The 19,696-nt window shown below is 38.2% G+C and overlaps 1 protein-coding gene across 1 annotated transcript; it reads left to right on the top strand.

Moving 5' to 3' along the window:
• Positions 1 to 649: 649 nt before the first annotated feature.
• LOC147633277 (mavicyanin-like) lies at positions 650 to 1,567 on the top strand. The gene is made up of 2 exons (XM_086806308.1): positions 650 to 936; positions 1,059 to 1,567. Exons 1-2 carry the CDS (start codon positions 753 to 755, stop codon positions 1,421 to 1,423), a joined length of 549 nt encoding a protein of 182 aa, XP_086662434.1. The 5' UTR covers positions 650 to 752; the 3' UTR covers positions 1,424 to 1,567.
• Positions 1,568 to 19,696: the final 18,129 nt, after the last annotated feature.

The following is a 19,696-nucleotide window of genomic DNA, read 5'->3' as shown; positions in this document are numbered from 1 at the left end:
TAGAGAGAGAGAGAGAGAGAGAGAGAGAGAGAGAGAGAGAGAGAGAGAGGGGTGAGCAAGAAAGAATATGTGTAAGGAGAAAAGCCAGACCATGGTTTGGGAGACTCCCCATCTATGACTTGCCTAGATCCACCCTTGCTCTTCTCCGCCCATCATTATGAAAATTAAAAAAAGCACCACATGTTCCTAGTTTGAGGGCATGTGTAAAGAAGAAAATCTATATGTAGCATTCAGGGAGAGGCATGGATGAGGAGACTCCACTATCCATCTTTTCTCTTGAGAGCCGACCATTTGAGTACATGTGCAGAGGAGAAGAGCTATGTATGTTACATTCACCAAAGTGGTGCTATCCTTTTTGCAATTCATGAATATGCCCTGCGAGTTCATTGAGGAAAGGGTTGATAGCTTTAGCAAGGGAGACAACCAAAAAGCAGGATGGCATGGGTGGAAAGGTTAAAAAAATGATGGCAAAATTTGGCGGGGGGCGCGGGGAACACGTGGAATCGCACAAAAAGGTAACGAGGAATAGTAGCCGTTGTGTTGAATAACGGTAAGGGTGGCGAAAAGGCAGGGCCGTTAACTGACGTGCTGGAAGGTGACGGGGCGGACGTCCCTGTACCATCCTCCACATATATCATCACCTCCTACACCCATGTAGCAGTATCACAAGGAGCTCTCTGGAGAGTGCTTTGTGTGAAGTCCTCTCTTTCCCCTGTCTAACTAGATTGAGGTTTTTCCTAAGGTTTTCTGCCATGGCTCATCTGCAGCTTCTATGGCTACCCTTGCTCTCCATCTCATTCATCTCTCTGCTCAATTTCACCCTCGCCACTGTCTACACAGTAGGTGGACCTGCTGGCTGGACTACCCCTTCTCGAGCGAAGCTTAACTACACAGATTGGGCAGCTAACACCCCCTTCAAAGTAGGGGACTCTCTTGGTAAGGATATGTCTTCTGCCTTGAAATCTTGATTAATTAATTTTAGCCTCTAATTGTTGGGTTTTTTTTGTCGATTGCATGTAAGATCTTGCTTTCTTGTCTTCATGGCTGGCTTCCTGCAGAGTTCAACTATGTTTACAAGGCCCACAGTGTGTTGGAGGTGATCAGGTCTGATTTCAGGTACTGCAACAAGACCAGCCCGCTTGCAAGCTTTGCAGACGCCAGCGGCAGGACTGTGGTTGAGCTCTCAAAGCCTGGAAACTACTACTTCATTGATGGGGTGGGTGACCACTGCATGGAGGGCCAGAAGTTCGAAGCCAAAGTAGTCCCTACTGCTGAGCCAGCCATGGCGCCATCATCGTCGTCTTTCGAGCCCTCCGCCAGCCCCGCCATCCCTCCCGCCACCGCCGCCGCTTGCACCGCCAACACCTCCATAGCCCTCATGCTCATCAGCCTCCTCTTCGTTGCCCTCCAAAAAGCCTCATAAAAGCACCTTGATTTTGGCATCTGAGAGCCATACATGCCCGTTTTTTAAAGCTGATCAAGAAATGTGGCTTACAGCTAGTGCAGCCATGCCCCCGCCCACTCTCTCTGGCAGTCTCTGCCCTTTATTTATTTTATTTTTGGATTCTTTTTGGGTAGCACTTTTTTGTACTTTTGTACCAGAGGTTCCCATTATTTAATCTTTTAAAGTTTCATAATTCTTTTTAGAACATTATGACGTACAATAATGCTCCATACAGGTTATGTGGTGGATGGTGCCGCCCGAGCACACTGTTTTTAGGGTGATAGGTTTTTATTATTAGGCTTGAGGATCGAACCATAGCTCACTTTTGGGAATTAATTACGAGTGAATTAATAATCAATGTTGTATAAGGAAGAAACTTCTCTGAGGTCATTAATGAGAACTCTGAGGTCATTAATGAGAAAAAAAGAAATGACATGGAAGGTAGGAAAAGGAAATGACGTTGGAACAATAAAAGATGGTTTTTTCCATCCACGCTGACATTGGGGGGGGATTTTTATAACTTCCATGTAATATAGCTAAGAAAATGATGATAGGAATTTATGTAATATAGCTAAGAAAATGACGATACGAATTTTTGTAATATTGCTAAAAAAATGATGATATGGTGCATTTGTGTAAAAATCATATATTTTCCAGCATTTCTTCTCTTTGATCAATTTAACCTTTTGCACAAAGCCTAGTAAAAAGTTTATTTACATTTTATATTTTACAAACGACCTATTTTACAAATGTACATTTTGCATTATGTACATTTATATAAATTTACTACTCCTTTTACCATGTGACATTGTTTTTGAAAGATGTAGTCGTAGCCATTATATATGGTAGTGATGTGTGGACTTGTTTTTTGAAAGCTGACAAAAAAAAAAGCATGGTAGCCTAGTAAAAAGTACAAATCAATGCCTAGTAAAAACGTTTTGTATTTTATAAATGGTAACTATGTATGTTTTGCTACTCTTGGGTGGAGAAAGTATTGTAAGTGAATATTATCATGTCACTTCACTTGTACTTCACTCATTGTTATCTAAATCTAATTTGAGTAGCAAATTTATATAAATGTACATTTTGCATTATGTACATTTACATAAATTTGCTACTCCTTTTACCATGTGACATTGTTTTTGAAAGATGGACTCGTAGCCATGGTAGTGATGTGTGGCCGTATTGTTTTTTGAAAGCTGACCAAAAAAAAGAAAGAAAGCATGGTAGCCTAGTAAAAAGTACAAATCAATGCCTAGTAAAAACGTTTTGTATTTTATAAATGGTAACATTTTGCTACTCTTGGGTGGAGAAAGTATTGTAGATGAATCTTATATCATGTCACTTCACTCATTGTTATCTAAATCTAATTTGAGTAGCAAATTTATATAAATGTACATTTTGCATTATGTACATTTACATAAATTTGCTACTCCTTTTACCATGTGACATTGTTTTTGAAAGATGGACTCGTAGCCATGGTAGTGATGTGTGGACGTATTGTTTTTTGAAAGCTGACCAAAAAAAAGAAAGAAAGCATGGTAGCCTAGTAAAAAGTACAAATCAATGCCTAGTAAAAACGTTTTGTATTTTATAAATGGTAACATTTTGCTACTCTTGGGTGGAGAAAGTATTGTAGATGAATCTTATATCATGTCACTTCACTCATTGTTATCTAAATCTACTTTGAGTTAACGAGATGACCTTCCCTTGATGATCTCATCCCCTTTTTATGGTAGTGATGTTTTTTTCCCTGAGCATATATATGCTCAGGGAAAAAAACATCACTATAAAATGGTAGTGATGTTTTTTCCCTGCATATATATGCTTCCATCTCTCTCTCTCTCTCTCTCTCTCTCTCTCTCTCTCTCTCTCTCTCTCTCTCTCTCTCTCTCTCTCTCTCTCTCTGCTTGCTCTCATCCTATAGTGTAAATGAACCTTATCGTGTAGTGCATATAGTGTGCTTGAATACATTCTCCTATCTACTTTGAATATTGTGCTTCTATCCGTCTCTTTCTCCATGCTTGCTCTCACCCCCTTAGGTGGAGAAAGTATATATATCCTATATATCATGTCACTTCACTTGTACTCATTCTTATCTCTATCTACTTTGAGTTAACGAGATGCTCTTATCATATCACTTCACTTGATGTCCTTATCATGTCACTTGAATTGTACGTCACTCATTCTCATCTATCTACTTTGAGTGTTGTGCTTCCATTTTGTGTCAGTGGTTAGATATTTGTAAGTAGAATGGCAGACAACGATGTGTTTGGTATGCTTTTCGTTGGGGGATAAGCTTGGACCAACTATCTGTTATGGTCCTATATGATGCACCATGTATTAGTCTCGCCAAAGAGCTAAGTATCATTTCCACACTACACACTCTGTAAATTTTCATACACCTCTGTGCAGAATTCTTGCTAAGTATCATTTCCATGATTTGTACTCTGTAATTTTTTATACACTTTGCAGGTTTCTATTGGTAGCCAACTCAAGTTGCGTTCAGTTGGGGTATTTGCATTATATGTCACAGATTAGATATTTGTAGATAGAATGACGGTAGGTAGCGATGTATTATTCTTTCCACTGAGGATAAGCTTAACAAAACCAACTACCCATTGTGGTCCTATATGATGCCGATGCCCCATGTATTGGTTCTACCAACAAAGAGCACAACAGCATAGTAAGACTGATATAAGTTCTGATGTAACTATGGCATCTGCCTTCACACCTCCCTTAGCGAAACAAGCCAGGTGGGATGGCAAGGATGCACATGCACATGCACATGTGGCACTTTCAGTGAAAAGGAGCACTACTCTCATTTTCACTTATGTAAAACTGTGAAGCATGCATGGGATGTGCACTACTCTCATTTTCACTCATGTAAAACTGTGAAGCATGCATGGGATGTGCTTGTTGTGCTTAATGAGGCACAAGTGGCCCATTAGGATTAAAGATCTCAATGAGCAGCTCTGGCATGTATTGATGAAGCCTATTCGAGCAGTTTTTTGGTATCTAATGTTCTCATAACTCTATTAGATTCACACCAAGGTTTTTCTCATGATGAAGGGTAACCCAACAATACCCTTACTTTTGAGTTAGTTGCGGAATGTTCCTGCACGCAGCAAGAAGAGCAATCTCAACAAAACCGATCTAGTATGCGTGTAGAGATCATGCATTTTTTGCTAATAAAAAAGGTAAAGGCCTTTTTCTCATGGCAATTATAAGACAAAGTTAGAATTAGCCTTGTCTTCTGGAAAGGATTGCTGAGAAGGGTGTGATAAGCCTAAGAAGAAAGGCAAATGCAACTACTGTTAGAAGCTAAGCCATTACATCAATGAATGCAGAAAAAGGATAAAGAATCCAACTGATAAAGTGATGTATCAAATGGGTCACCTGCATCCTAGAGACTAAGCCTAGCACCTATCTCTCTATTTGTGTAGCAATAGGCTTATAGTCTTCAAGTCCAACTGTGTAAGTAGCTTACGTATATACTTTGACTGCAACATCATAATACCATCATCATGTTATATAAACTATATGTCCAAATAATAATGCAACGAGCCAAAATTTCTCGTCTTAAATGACACATGTAATTCAACCTTGAATGCAAAAATATTCTCCTCATTAGGGCCTGCGAAGAGTAGCATGTCATCAACATATAAAATGATCACCAAAAAACAAGCTTTACTCCTCTTTACATAGAGGTACTCTCATTTGGACTATCAAAAACCATTTGCAAGCTTTACTCCTCTTACATAAAGGTACTCTCATTTGGACTATTACAAAAACCATTTGTAACCAACCAAGCATGTATTTATCTTCTCATACCATGCTTTGGGAGCTTGCTTAAGGCAAAATAAAACTTTTCTTAGTTAGATTCTTGCCCTTTCTCATCAAAACCATGAGGCTGAGATACATAAACTTTCTCATGCAAGTCACCACTTAAGAAGGTAGTCTTGATATCTAACTGATATACATTCCAACCATGATGCACTGCCAATGCAATAATACACTTAATCCTAGTCATACGAGATGTGGGTGAAAAGGTCTCATCATAATCTATGTCCTTCTCCTGAGCATAACCCTTTGTAAAAAACAAGCCTTACCTTGTAGCGATCAATGCTACCATCATAATCTATGTCCTTCTCCTGACCATAACCATTTGCAAAATAAGCCTTACCTTGTAGCAATCATGCTAGCATCAACTTTACCCTTAAGCTTATAAACCCATAATCTTTTTACCACCATAAGGCAAATTCAAGTGTCATTTTTGAGGATTGAGTCGTACTTATCCTACATGGTATGCATTCAATGATCATTTTCCTATGCGTTCTTCAAGGAAACAGGTTCCCCTTCATTGCATATACTGGTAATGAGAGCATGTTTCATAAAAGAATAAGATGCATGATGAGAACCTGCACATGTCTTGCTAGGTAAAGGAATAGCTAATTTGTTGTCCTGCAATGTTTACACCACCAACCATTTTCGCATTGCTTGTATGGTTGTCCTTTCTTCATTCACTACATCATCCACAATTGCCTCATCAATAGGCTCATATGCGGGCTGACATTAGGAAAAATTTGGACTCACAAACTGACCCTCTAAGGGCTTTCTCTCTCTTTCATGAATCATGGAAAAGTACAAAAATAATGTTATAATATTGCTCCTCTCTCTTCTCTTTTTGAATCTTGTACATCTCAAAATATTAGTTTTATAATAGATTCACTTATTATTTTATTGACTGTCCAAGAAGTGTACTAGACCTGCTCAGAACTCGAATATCTCAAAAACTATTTTTTTATTTGAGCTGGTTTTGAATATCTCAAAAGATATGACATTCTTAAATGCCCAGATTCATTTATGTGATTGAATAAACAATCATTTTGTGATTCTAGAAGGATTTTATCTTAAAAATGGAATATCTTGATTTGTACTTTATATTTTATAATTTCTTTTTACAAGTAAATAGATCCTTGCTTTATCTATATTCTGGTGCGTTTTTATGTTTTTTTATAGAGATTTGAAGAGAATAGACATTTTTTTTAAGATTTTAAGAGTGTGTTTAGATTTATTATTCTAGAGAATAGTGCATTACGAATTTTTCTTTTTTTGTGATAAAGCTTCTTCTTCTATTTCTTCTTTCCATAGCTCATTTTTTCTTCTACTTTCAAATTTAAATCTCCAAACAGTTTGTATTTCCCTTCATCTCCAAACAGTTTGTATTTTCCTCCATCTCCAAATAGTGTGTATTTCCCTCCTACTCTATTGCACTTGTTCACTATAAAGCTAGAGAATGAAGAGTGATTTTATTTTTTGGTGCCAACAACAAACCATTTTTCCCTTCATTATTAGGACCTCAATGGAAGGCTTCTTGGGCCCTTTTATTTGGCAGTTTAAGGGAGTCAAACCTTTTCTCTTAAGAAGAAACGTTTTCTAATTAGAAGCTTCAAAACGGCTACTTTATTCGAATTTGAATTTTGGGGGGAAAATGGAATTTAAAATCTAGCGGATAAAACCATATCATGTAACATATCTATGGAAAGCTCTTGATGCGTAGATCATGGATCTATAATCTCCGCTCAAATCGGATCTTGTATGTAGAAGTTATGGAGGTCCGAAAATTGTAAAATTGCCCCCCTCCCCCTTTTTGGGAAAAAAGTGCATCCTTTGACCACTCTTACACCTCTCTTAAAAATCCAACATTTCAGTCCACATGGCAACCCCCCATTTGGCTATTCCTTAATCACCTTGATTAGGCTTGGGCAAATTAAAGGGCCCAAGAAGACCTCATTCACTTCCTAATGCATTAATCTTGCCTATCACACAAAAGAAGCAACAAAGAGACAACACAGAGCCAACACAGAGAAGCAACTGAGAACAAAAAATGGAGGTTAGCAATGTTTTGATGTTGGTTATGTTCAATTGAGTTCTTCTATAAGTTATGTTTTCCTGTTGGTTATGTGCATGACTATTCATAAATAATAAAGTTAATAGTAAGATATGTTTTACTGTTAGTTAATAATAACAATATGTGTATTATTGTCATTAGTAAAAATCGAAACTCATTTTGGGGCCTTTTAGGGTTTAGGAAAAATAGCCCTCGACCAATCAATGGAGGGCCAACGTAACATTGGAGGAAATAATAAATAGGAGGAAAAAGGAATAAAAGTCATATTCAGATAGAGAACGGCGAGTTTGCATTGAATGAAGATATCTTTTTCATTTATTATAATTGATATTGTCATCTTCGGTGCAGGATTTGCAATGCAAAATTTGGTGATTCGGACATCGCCGGCGCGTCCGAAGCGGTCCAAAACCCCCAAAACGACACCGGAAGCGCTGAAAACGGGCATCCGGAGGCCCGGAAAAGGCCGAAAATAGCCGGCCAGGAAAATTCACTGGGAAAAGCAATTTGGTGTCAGTCTACTGCCAGACTGACACCAAATCGCTTTTCCCAGTGAATTTTCCTAGCCGGCTATTTTCGGCCTTTTCCGGGCCTCCGGATGCAGACTGACATTCCCAGTGAATTTTCCTGGCCGGCCCTTTGCGGCCTTTTCTGGGCCTCCGGATGCCCGTTTTCAGCGCTTCCGGTGTTGTTTTGGGGGTGGAGTTGGGAGATCATTTTGCAGTGATCAGTGCACCATCAAATGCAAACAATGAGGACTACCACATAATCCTATGTAAGTAACCAATCCTATGCAAACAATGAGGACTACCACATAATCCTATGTAAGTAACCAAAAAGTGTCCTCACAAAGCAGCTAGAAGATGGTTGGGGTAATGTTTTCAACATTGGTAATAATGAAGTGTTCCATGGAGAATGAGAAGTTGGCAGATAATATGGTGGAGTTGGGAGATCACTTTGCAGTGATCAGTGCACCATCAAATGTAAACAATGAGGACTACCACATAATCTTATGTAAGTAACCAAAAAGTGTCCTCATAGAGTAGATGGAAGATGGTTGGGGCAATGTTTTCAACATTGGTAAATGAAGTGTTGCATGATGTGTATCTCTAGGCAAAAACAAGGAAAAACAATATTTTCTTGTATTCAAAAATAGGGAATGACTACAGGGGATTGAGGTAAAAGCTTATTCATTATTCAGGCTGAGGAGGAATCTTACACTCACTTTCAGTCCAAGCTTTCAATGACATTTAAGATGACTGATCTTGGCCTTCTTCATTATTTTCTTGGGCTGAAGGTTTGGCAGAAAGATGACTGTATCTTCATTTCTCAACAAAAGTATGTGAAGAAGCTGCTCTCACTTTATGGGTTGTTAGACTGTACACCTCTCTTTTGTCCCATGGATCCCAATGCCAAGTTATCCAAGGAGGATGATACACCCTTGGTGGATTCCATAGAGTACCGACAGATTGTTGGCTCATTGCTTTACCTTGCCAACACCTATCAAGATATCTCCTATGCTATGAGTGTTCTTAGCCAGTTCTCATCAGCTGCTTGAAGGTCTCATTGGTAGGTGGCCTTGAGAGTTCTTTGTTTCTTTGAGGTACTTTAGATTATGGCATCACCTATTCGAGTGGTGCTGCTTTGGTTGGTTTTACAGATTCTGATTAGGTTGCATTGTTACTTGGAGGTCTACATCTAGATATTGCTTCATGCTTAGTATAGGATTAGTTTCTTGGAAGACTCAAAAGCAGAGGACTGTTTTTGCTTCTTCCACATCGAGGCTGAGTATAAATCCTACCTTCTCTCCTCCATTGAGGCACTTTGGATTCATTAGATTCTGGAGCATTTGTGTTGTGCTAACACTTCCCCAGTTACCATCTTCTCAGATTATCAAAGTGCTATTGCTCTAGCTCAGAATCCTATGATATGGGGACGATCCAAGCATATTGAGGTGCATTATCATTTTGTACGTGACTAGAAAGAGTTGGGACTTCTTTGGCTGGCCTACTATTCTATCAAGGACAATGTGGTCGTTGATCTCTTCACCAAACCACTTCCAGAGCTACTTTGGAGGCATTACTTCAGCGTGCTGGTATTGGACCGCTCCTCTCGCACGCTAAAGAGGATGTGTTTGAATATATCATCTCTCCAGAGGGTCTACATCACTTTTTTCATGCTTGTACTAGTCATTTTATGAGACCCTACATTGGCATATTTAGCAGTATATTTTATTATGGGTTTTTTCTACCATTTTTTAAAGGCATTTTATAGCATTTTATGCTACTGGACAGTTGTCGACCTAATACACCTGGCCGACCAACTCTCTGGAGGGATATATAAGGGTGCTGACCCCTCCCCTCACTTTTCATGTCATTCTTGCATATCTGCTGGAGGTCATTGGCTGTAGCAATAGTCTCTTATGCTTGTAAGCACCTATGGGCTCCCTCATGTTCATTTTCAGCATTAATCAACTATTTCCAACCTTCTATAGTTTGTGCTTTGGGCCTACAACCTGTGATGCTCTTTCTTTTAGTAGCTGCATCCATTAGGATATCCATCTTCCTCTCGATTGCAAAGGTGACTTGCTCTTATTAGGGCCTAGCCTTCAGCTCTGTAATGTGTTGTTTGAGTTGAGCAATGGTCAAGTCCTTTGCATCGATGGCCCTCTTGAAATCTTTATAGTGCTTAGACATCTAGTTGCGGACCTGGTCCCCACGAGCTATTTTTGCCAATTGTGTGCCATGGTCTCAACTCTCTAGAGTGTTATAGAGTACCTAGGGTAAGTTCTTCATGTGTTTGCACTCTGACTACTCTTCCCCCTCGAGTTTAGTGTGTAGTAGATCTAGGTCTCATTTTAAAGACAAGTTGTCTTCAAGGGCTTGCACTTGCAGCCTATCATTAAGGGTGATCGCGGCTTGAGTTTCCAGGTGGGAAATTGTGGCATATACTAAGAGGAGTGCTTGCTGGGCTGCATCTACCTACTCCTTTTGTTGCACCATAAAATCGATCATGTGTCAACAATATTGTGGTCATAGAATAGAAGGTGATGAGAAAAATTGGAAGGCAGCCCTGAGAATTTAGTATGGCCTGGCAGAATATTTCAAAAGAAGAGGTGAGATTTCCATCCTAGATCTACCTATGGGTTTCAGTAATATTCTAGACTTCTTGTGTACTAGAGAACTTTCTACCCTCAAAGTGAATTGCATGCTTGACACTTCCTTGTAGAGCCTCAGTGAGACGGGACAGATTTGTGGTGGGAGGGGCCACTGAACTGTGTTGTCTCTTCTGGGTCCTGGTTGGCACTTGTGCCTACAACTACAGACCGTGTGTGGGGATATCCATCAAGTTCATTCGGCAAAGGCTTCAATAGAAGTGGTCTGTTGATCCAACCTCTACATCTTGGGTTTAGGAGAGTCACATGTAGGGGAGGGAGCTATTAGGGTTTATTGATGAGGAAGCCTAGTCGGGGTGGCGGTGCTTTGATGCTTATAGGTTTTGGGAGCTCTTTCCATCCGGTGGTGTAGTAAAGAACCTTTGCCAGATGGGTTCACGCAAATGCTATGGAGTTAATGAATGAAAATGGATGGCCTAGTCCACTGGCAGACATTGCTTGAGGCAAGTGAGGATGGAGAGGTTGCACCTGCTGTACCTATCCATCCATCGGAGATTGGTTTAGCATGGTGAGGACATGGTAAGTAAATCAGGTCTTGTGATGCCCTCCCATTTGTCTCTGACCATTCCTTGAGCTCTAATTAGCTTCTAGTAAGGCTTTGTAGCTTGAGGCAAGTGTAAAGCTTCACGGACCACATATACTATGACCTTGACCCCTGTGAGGGTGACATCAGTGGGTAGTCTTGGTTTTGTAAGGTTATAAATGTTAGCAGTACTGGTGTTAGGTAGAGTAGTTTTTGGAGAGGCCACTTGTGTTGGGGAAGGTTGATCTTGCTTAGGCGAGGCTTTTATTGGAGCTTGGTTACTTACCCCTAATGGTCAAGTATAGAATATGCCTCTTTTTATTGGAGCTTGGTTACTTACCCCTAATGGTCAAGTATAGAATATGCCTCTTTTTAGGCCGCATGGCTGGAGTGCATGGCTAGAGTGTGGGGCACCTTTGGATCCAGTCTATTTGGCATCAATTGTGCCCCATCCATCCTTGTCTGAGAGGAACTTATTTACCCATGGTGTGAGATCCCTGTCCCCACCGCGCAATGAATTCAGGGGTGCTAGAAGCGAAAGTAGCACTTCTTATGCGGGACAGGGTCCCTCACTTGGGGCCTCGCCCACACGGATATCTGGACAAGAGACTAATCCGTCGGTTCTTCCAAAACCGAACCCGAAAAAACTTCCCTTACCCGGAAAGCACGGGCGATTCCTTTAGGATAATTTTTCTCTAACGTAGTCAAAAGCCTTAACTAATTGAACTGATCTGATCGAACCTGTAAGTCCCATAGTCAGATTAGGGAAAAGATTGCACTTGGATCATAGAGAACCAACGCTTTTTTCCTCATTGAGAGGCACATCCGTTGATTCTTTTCCATAGAGCAATTTTTGTCCGAGATTTACTTCATCTATCGTACCATAACAGAATTGAGTCTCAATTTAGGGATCCATCAGTCCAGCCTAACCCCATCCAGTCCCATGGGTTAGCCAACCGCCCAACCACTGTGATGGGATCCAATTAAGAATCTGGTTAGGTTGTCCTGGGTATACCAGGGAAAAGAGTTCCCCGGCCCCCTAGCCAGGTATTCATGCAAACTTAAAATTAGTCACACCACTTACACACCCAATATGAAATTGCCTTTTTCACAGAATCAGCTATCTTTAAAACAATCATTTAATGAAATCAGAGAGTCACTGATCATAATCCTCAAATCCCCGGTTGAATCCTTAATTCCAATCATTCCTTCATCGGTGTACCTATGGCATCATTGGCAAACCAGAACACTCACCACCTGTCCACTCAAGGGGGGCCTTTTCGATAGTTCCTAGCTCATAGTAACCGGCAATATATTCACATATCAAAATGGAATCTCCGTTGAAGATCAGCAAGGTCAACCAACGGATCCATATAAAAGAGCCATGGACTCATCCATTGAGGACCAGCAAGGTCAATCAACCAGATCCATGCCCGAATTCAGAAAATAATTCTTACTCCTTGTTCCAATATCTTCCTCGACGCACGCGTGGGTATCGTCGCGGTGACCCAAAGCCCGAGCACCGTATGGTCAACACCCTCTAGGATCCTTCGTAGGTGACCTAGCGCTTCACTCATAGGCCGCTTCCTTGGTCCCTCATCCACCGTACCGCAAGCTCACCATTTTAATCGAACCGAGGCTAGTCAAGACCTCGGTCGACCTTGCTACGCGAGATGTCCTCCATTGACTCTCCGTCAGCTGTTACAACTTTATCAGACTAGGTCTCCACAACCTCATTCACAAGACGATCAAAATGCTTCCCCAGCATTCTTGACATAAAACAGCCATTTAAAAATAGGTCATAAATACAGTTTCTATAACGAACTCTCATCTCTCTACATTGTTCCACATCAGTTCTCATTTATTTCATGTATATTCCCATTCTCATCACATCATTTTCCATTTCGTCACATCTTTTCTCATTTATCCGCATCATCAGATCTCATCCACTCGCATCTACCCATATCCGCATCAAATCTCATCCACTCGCATCTACCCATATCCACATCTCATCACATCACATTCATTCACATCTCATCCATTCAGACCACATCACATTCACTCCCATATCCGCATCAGATCTCATCCACTCGCATCTACCCATATCTGCATCAGATCTCATCCACTCGCATCTACCCATATCCACATCTCATCACATCACATTCATTCACGTCTCATCCATTCAGACCACATCTCATCCATTCAGACCACATCACATTCACTCACATCACATCTCATTCATTTTACCTCACATCTTATTCATTCACATTTATCCCGATTCACATCCCATCACATCACATTCACTCACATCACATCACATCTTATTCATTCACATTTATCCCGATTCACATCCCATCACATCACATTCATTCATATCTATCATATTCACATTTATTCATACCCATCATATTCACATTCATTCATACCCATCACATTCACATTCATTCATATCCATCACATTCACATTCATTCATATCCATCACATTCACATCCACATATATTTATGACACATCACATCTCTTTCCATCACATCACATTCTTTCACATACACATCTATATCCATTCTTTCACATACTCATTCACATCAATTCTTTCACATATACATTCACATCCATTCTTCACTTATACATTTACATCCATTTTCGTCACATATCATCCACTCATATCTCATATCATTCATTTACATGCTGATTCACATGACATCACATCTTATCACATCTACTCACTTCACATCTCATCACCTCTATTCACATCACATCCATCCATCCATTCACATTTATTTGATTCACATCACATCCATCCATCCATTCACATTTATTTGATTCACATCACATCTCATCACATCTATTCACCTCACATCTCATCACCTCTATTCACATCACATCCACATTTATTTGATTCACATCACATCTCATCACATCTATTCACCTCACATCTCATCACCTCTATTCACATCACATCCATCCATCCATTCACATCTATCTCATTCTCATCACATCTCATCATATCTATTCACCTCACATCTCATCACCTCTATTCACATCACGTCCATCCATCCATTCACATCTATCTGATTCACATCACATCTATTCACCTCACATCTCATCACCTCTATTCACATCACATCCATCCATGCATTCACATCTATCTGATTCACATCATATCTCATCACATCTATTCACCACCTCACATCTTATCACCTCTATTCACATCACATCCATCCATCCATTCACATCCATCTGATTCTCATCACATCTATTCACCTCACATCTCATTACCTCTATTCACATCACATCCATCCATCCATCCATTCACATCTATCTGATTCACATCACATCTCATCACATCTATTCACCTCACATCTCATCACCTCTATTCACATCACATCCATCCATCCATTCACATCTATCTAATTCACATCACATCTCATCACATCTATTCACCTCACATCTCATCACCTCTATTCACATCACATCCATCCATCCATCCATTCACATCTATCTGATTCACATTACATCTCATCACATCTATTCACCTCACATCTCATCTCCTCTATTCACATCACATCCATCCATCCATTCACATCTATCTAATTCACATCACATCTCATTCACATCTATCTGATTCACCTCACATCTCATCACCTCTATTCACATCACATCCATCTATCCATTAACATCTATCTGATTCACATCACATCTCATCACATCTATTCACCTCACATCTCATCACCTCTATTCACATCACATCCATCCATCCATTCACATCTATCTGATTCACATCACATCTCATCACATCTATTCATAGAATTTAAGAGAATTCTAATTTTTGATATAAAGATTCTTTACGCATCTATTTATGCATAAAAATCAACTTCAGTGGGAATAACACTTTTATAAAAATCCTTTTATGCATCTATTTATGCATAAATTCAATTTTAAGGAAAATAACACTTTTGAAATAAAATTAAATCCTTTATGCATCTTTCTATGCATAAAATCAATTTTAATGAGAATAACACTTTTGAAAGAAAAATAAAGCCTTTATGCATAAAATCAATTTTAATGAGAATAACACTTTTGAAATAAAAATAAATCTTTCTATGCATAAAATCAATTTTAATGAAAATAACACTTTTGAAAGAAAAATAAATCCTTTATGCATCTTTCTATGCATAAAATCAATTTTAATGAGAATAACACTTTTGAAATAAAAATAAATCCTTTATGCATCTTTCTATGCATAAAATCAATTTTAATGAGAATAACACTTTTGAAATAAAAATAAATCTTTTATGCATCTTTCTATGCATAAAATCAATTTTAATGAGAATAACACTTTTGAAAGAAAAATAAATCCTTTATGCATCTTTCTATGCATAAAATCAATTTTAATGAGAATAACACTTTTGAAATAAAAATAAATCTTTTATGCATGTTTCTATGCATAAAATCAATTTTAATGAGAATAACACTTTTGAAAGAAAAATAAATCCTTTATGCATCTTTCTATGCATAAAATCAATTTTAATGAGTAACACTTTTGAAATAAAAATAAATCTTTTATGCATCTTTCTATGCATAAAATCAATTTTAATGAGAATAACACTTTTGAAAGAAAAATAAATCCTTTATGCATCTTTCTATGCATAAAATCAATTTTAATGAGAATAACACTTTTGAAATAAAAATAAATCTTTTATGCATCTTTCTATGCATAGAAATTAAATTTAATGAAAATAACACTTTTATAATAAAAAATTTCCAAAATGCATCTTTCTATGCATAGAATTTAAATTCAATAAAAACAACACTTTTATAATAAAAATTTTCTAATATGCATCTTTCTATGCATAGAATTTAAATTCAATAAAAATAACACTTTTATACTAAAAAAATTCTATTATGCATCTTTCCATGCATAGAAATTAATTTCAATAAAAATAACACTTTTATAATAAAAAGATTTCCAATATGCATCTTTCTATGCATAGAATTTAATTTCAATAATTAATATCAATGATATCCATGCATATTCATAGGTGAATATGTACATGGAGTAAATAAAAATATTTCTTTTAGAATGCACAAACAGTGGGGATTACTCTTTTAGAATAACATAAAAATAAACTTTATTTTCCACAAAACTCAAGAAAATTTTGCTATAACCTCCTTTGTATGGCTGACCATTTCTCAATTTTTACATTCTAATATCACTTTAAAATTAATCCCAATTTGAAATAAAGTACTCTAATCTATTCAATTTTCACTTTCTAAAGAGTAAACAATAAGAAAAGTTTAAATCAATTTATTTGTTACTCATTTTAGGATAAAGAAGGGCTGAATTCTTAAGGAAGAGAAGGGGTAGCCTTTTCATCAAGGCATAACATCAAGATTCACTTTAATCAACTAAAAAAAGCAAAGAAATCAAAAAACCATAGATTAGAATTTGAAAAGTAGAATTTTTAGCTTACACGGAGTTTTGTGAGCTTTCCTTTGGCTTGAGGGATTGAGGGTTCTACTCTTGTTTGGATCAAGAGTGGCCACCAATTCTTTTGGAGACGATTTAGTCAAAAACAATTGAATTATCAAGTGAATTCAATGTATTTGGCTCTGGGGAGGAGTAGAGTAACAGTGCATAAACACTATTAACCTTTTACAAAGGGGGAGGCTTCTATTTATAGGAAAAAATGAGCCTCTAACCAAGCAAACTGATTCTAGAATTTTCCAGATCAGTTTGGTCAATTTTTGACCATTTTTGGGTCAGTTTAGCTTTCTTTTGGAATCTATTTGAAACAGGAGAGAGGAGAGATGAAAATATCTTATTATTTATGAGTTTAAAACTCCTCCACACATGTGAAATAGGCGCCTCCTTCATGAGGGGAGATCCCCACACTGAGGTGTCAAAAATGCATCATTTCCTCTAAATATCTCTTCTTTTTTAACTAATAAACCTTGTCCTTAGTCAACTCTTCATCTTATGTGAGCATTTACTCATTTTTGGGGGATTTTCTTTTATTCTTCAATTTATCTCCTCCCTACATTTGGATTAATCTTATTGGTCTATAGGAACCTTAATTGGAGCATAATTCAATTTTTTTTGAAAATCTGGACCCTTAGGCTAAGGTCCTTTATACCTATTTTTAATTAATTCCAATTGCACATTGGAAAGTTCTTTTTGAATGTCTATTTCAGGGGAAACCATTTTAGACACTAGGAGGATTTTTATATCCAAAAATATCTCAATTTTGAATTACCTCCCTCTAGACATTTTCTCTCTCTAGGCCAAAACAGGGTAAAACAGGATCTTTCTTTTATTTCAGAGAGGGAAATAATTATAAGAGCAGAAGGGGAGGTTCTTACGCCTGCACACCTCAAAAGTCAGAGGGAGGAATCTTACACATGGTACCTGTAGGCATAACATGGAACTTCCATTCCAAGGGATTATTTCCAATGTAAAACATAGTAGTGAATGATCCTATGCATGAGGTTTTGAATGTGTCTACTCCTTCAACTCTCGCTTTTATGGGTATCAACAACCAACGATTGTTTGCAATGCACACCAAGTTACGTGGGACATTAGGTTTGGTGACGAGTTTGAGATTATGTTCTAGGCTAGTCTTTGTGGTCATGCCGAGTCAAATTTTGGTAGGCTTCACCTCCCAATACTCCTCTTTTAAGTCAATGACTTGGGCCATATTAATAGAAATGTGCTGATTACATAACTTTTCTTGTCTAGCCTTAGCTTCTCGCACTAGGGCTCACATTTTAGTATAGGTTCTTTTAGTATAGGCTCACATTTTAGTATAGGTTCTTTTAGAAATGTGCTGGTTACATAACTTTTCTTGTCTAGCCTTAGCTTCTCGCACTAGGGCTCACATTTTAGTATAGGTTCTTTTATTTTATCCTCTTTCTTTTGATGATTGGCCTTTAAGGCATTCACAGTTAAAGGGACATAGTAGTATTAATGTTTGCTACCATTGAAGAATACCTACATTTCCACAGACCAAGTGTTTTAATGTGTGGTGCTGATCCTTGTGCGAAGTGAGTTCGCACACATAAAGAATGGTCCAATCCCTTTATATTTTAGCATATGCTTTTGGTTTTTTATGTTGTACATGACAACCATGTCCCCAACTTCAATATCTTTATCTTTGAGCTTTTCATCAAACCATTCGTTGCACCTCATCTTTTCGACTATCATTCCGTATAGAGATGATGCAAAGTCTGGCTTCTTCCAAGTGTTCAAGTTCAAAACAATCGGCCGGTCAGTACATTTCTTGTCAACCTTTCCTTGATGACAATTCTTAAGCTTGGTATTAAGAATTCTATGGGAATTACAATGTTTGTTCCTATGTCAAGTTGAAAGGTGTCATGTGGATGGCTACCTTCTTGTAGGCTGTTCTGGAAGCCCAAAGAGTAGTTGTGGTAACTTCTGTTCCTAGTCATTTCGTGAGGCTTCCAATATCTTGGTCAAGATAGCACATATAATCTTATTGGTGCTCTCAACCTGACCATAATTTAGCTTGGGGGTATTATATAGGGTGAGGATTTGCGGTGCACTACCATGAATTCGATCAGCAAACAAGAACTTGATTACATCATTGATGAAGTGGGTTCCCCAATTGCTTACTAGTTTGAGTGGACACCTAAATATTTTCATAAAGGAATTTGGTTGTTGCCTTGGCATAAGCCTTTATGGGAGAGCATGGGCCTTAACCTATTTGGTACAATAGTCCATAGTAGTGGTACAGGCCTCAACCCATTTAGTACAATAGTCCATAGCATTAATGATAAATTATGCTTGAGTTCCTCGAGTTGCTAGACTAATAAATCTGACAAAGTTAATGCTCCATTTCTCAAATCGTTGTAGTGACACTACAGGGTAAAAGGGTATTTTGGCATGGTTGTGAACCCTAATAAATCACTATCAATCTTTTTGCAACATTTTACAAATCCAGTTGCATCTCCGATAAAATGGGCCACCACAAGCCTGCTAATAGAACTTTTTTTATGCTGGTGTCTATTGAGAAACTATAAGCCAAAGAATGGGCAATACCTTCGGTCCATATTTTGTAAACAATGCAGAGCTTGAATAGTGGGGGCATCAAGAAGTTCATCGTCTACTTTGACTGGCAGTTCTCCATTGGGGATGAGAGACAAGTGATCAACATGCACAAATTATGAAATCAAACTCTAGTAGGATTATGACCCATTGAGCCTTCCCATGGCACAAGGCTGATTGATCATGTAGAGAAGCATCTGATAGTCTACGAAAAATACAAATTTGTTTGCAAACATATAATGGTGCTGTTGTTGCAGACCATTGGGAGTCCTTCCCTTTTTGTGGTGGTGTAGTTTTATTCGACATTGTTCAACTAGAAAACTGGCAAAGCTAACAAGGAAATCCATGTTATGCCCTCCTAGTTATGTCAAAATGTAGCAATTGAAAAAGTTGAGGCACCTATGTGCACATGGGAAATAATATCCCAATTGGGAGATCTTAGGATTCATGCACTTGTTTGCTAAGGATTTCTTGAGAGTGTCATAAGCTTTTTGACACTCATCCATTCACTCAAAGGTGACAAGTAGCTTGTACAAGGGTCTTGCTATATTAGCATCTAGGATTATAAATCTTCTATAG

This window comes from Cibotium barometz, chromosome 12 (assembly GCF_041138505.1).
Source record: "Cibotium barometz isolate CiBa-2024 chromosome 12, ASM4113850v1, whole genome shotgun sequence".
NCBI lineage: Eukaryota > Viridiplantae > Streptophyta > Polypodiopsida > Cyatheales > Cibotiaceae > Cibotium > Cibotium barometz.
The sequence above is the reverse complement of the archived record's forward strand: the minus strand, read 5'-3'. Positions and strand labels throughout refer to the sequence as shown.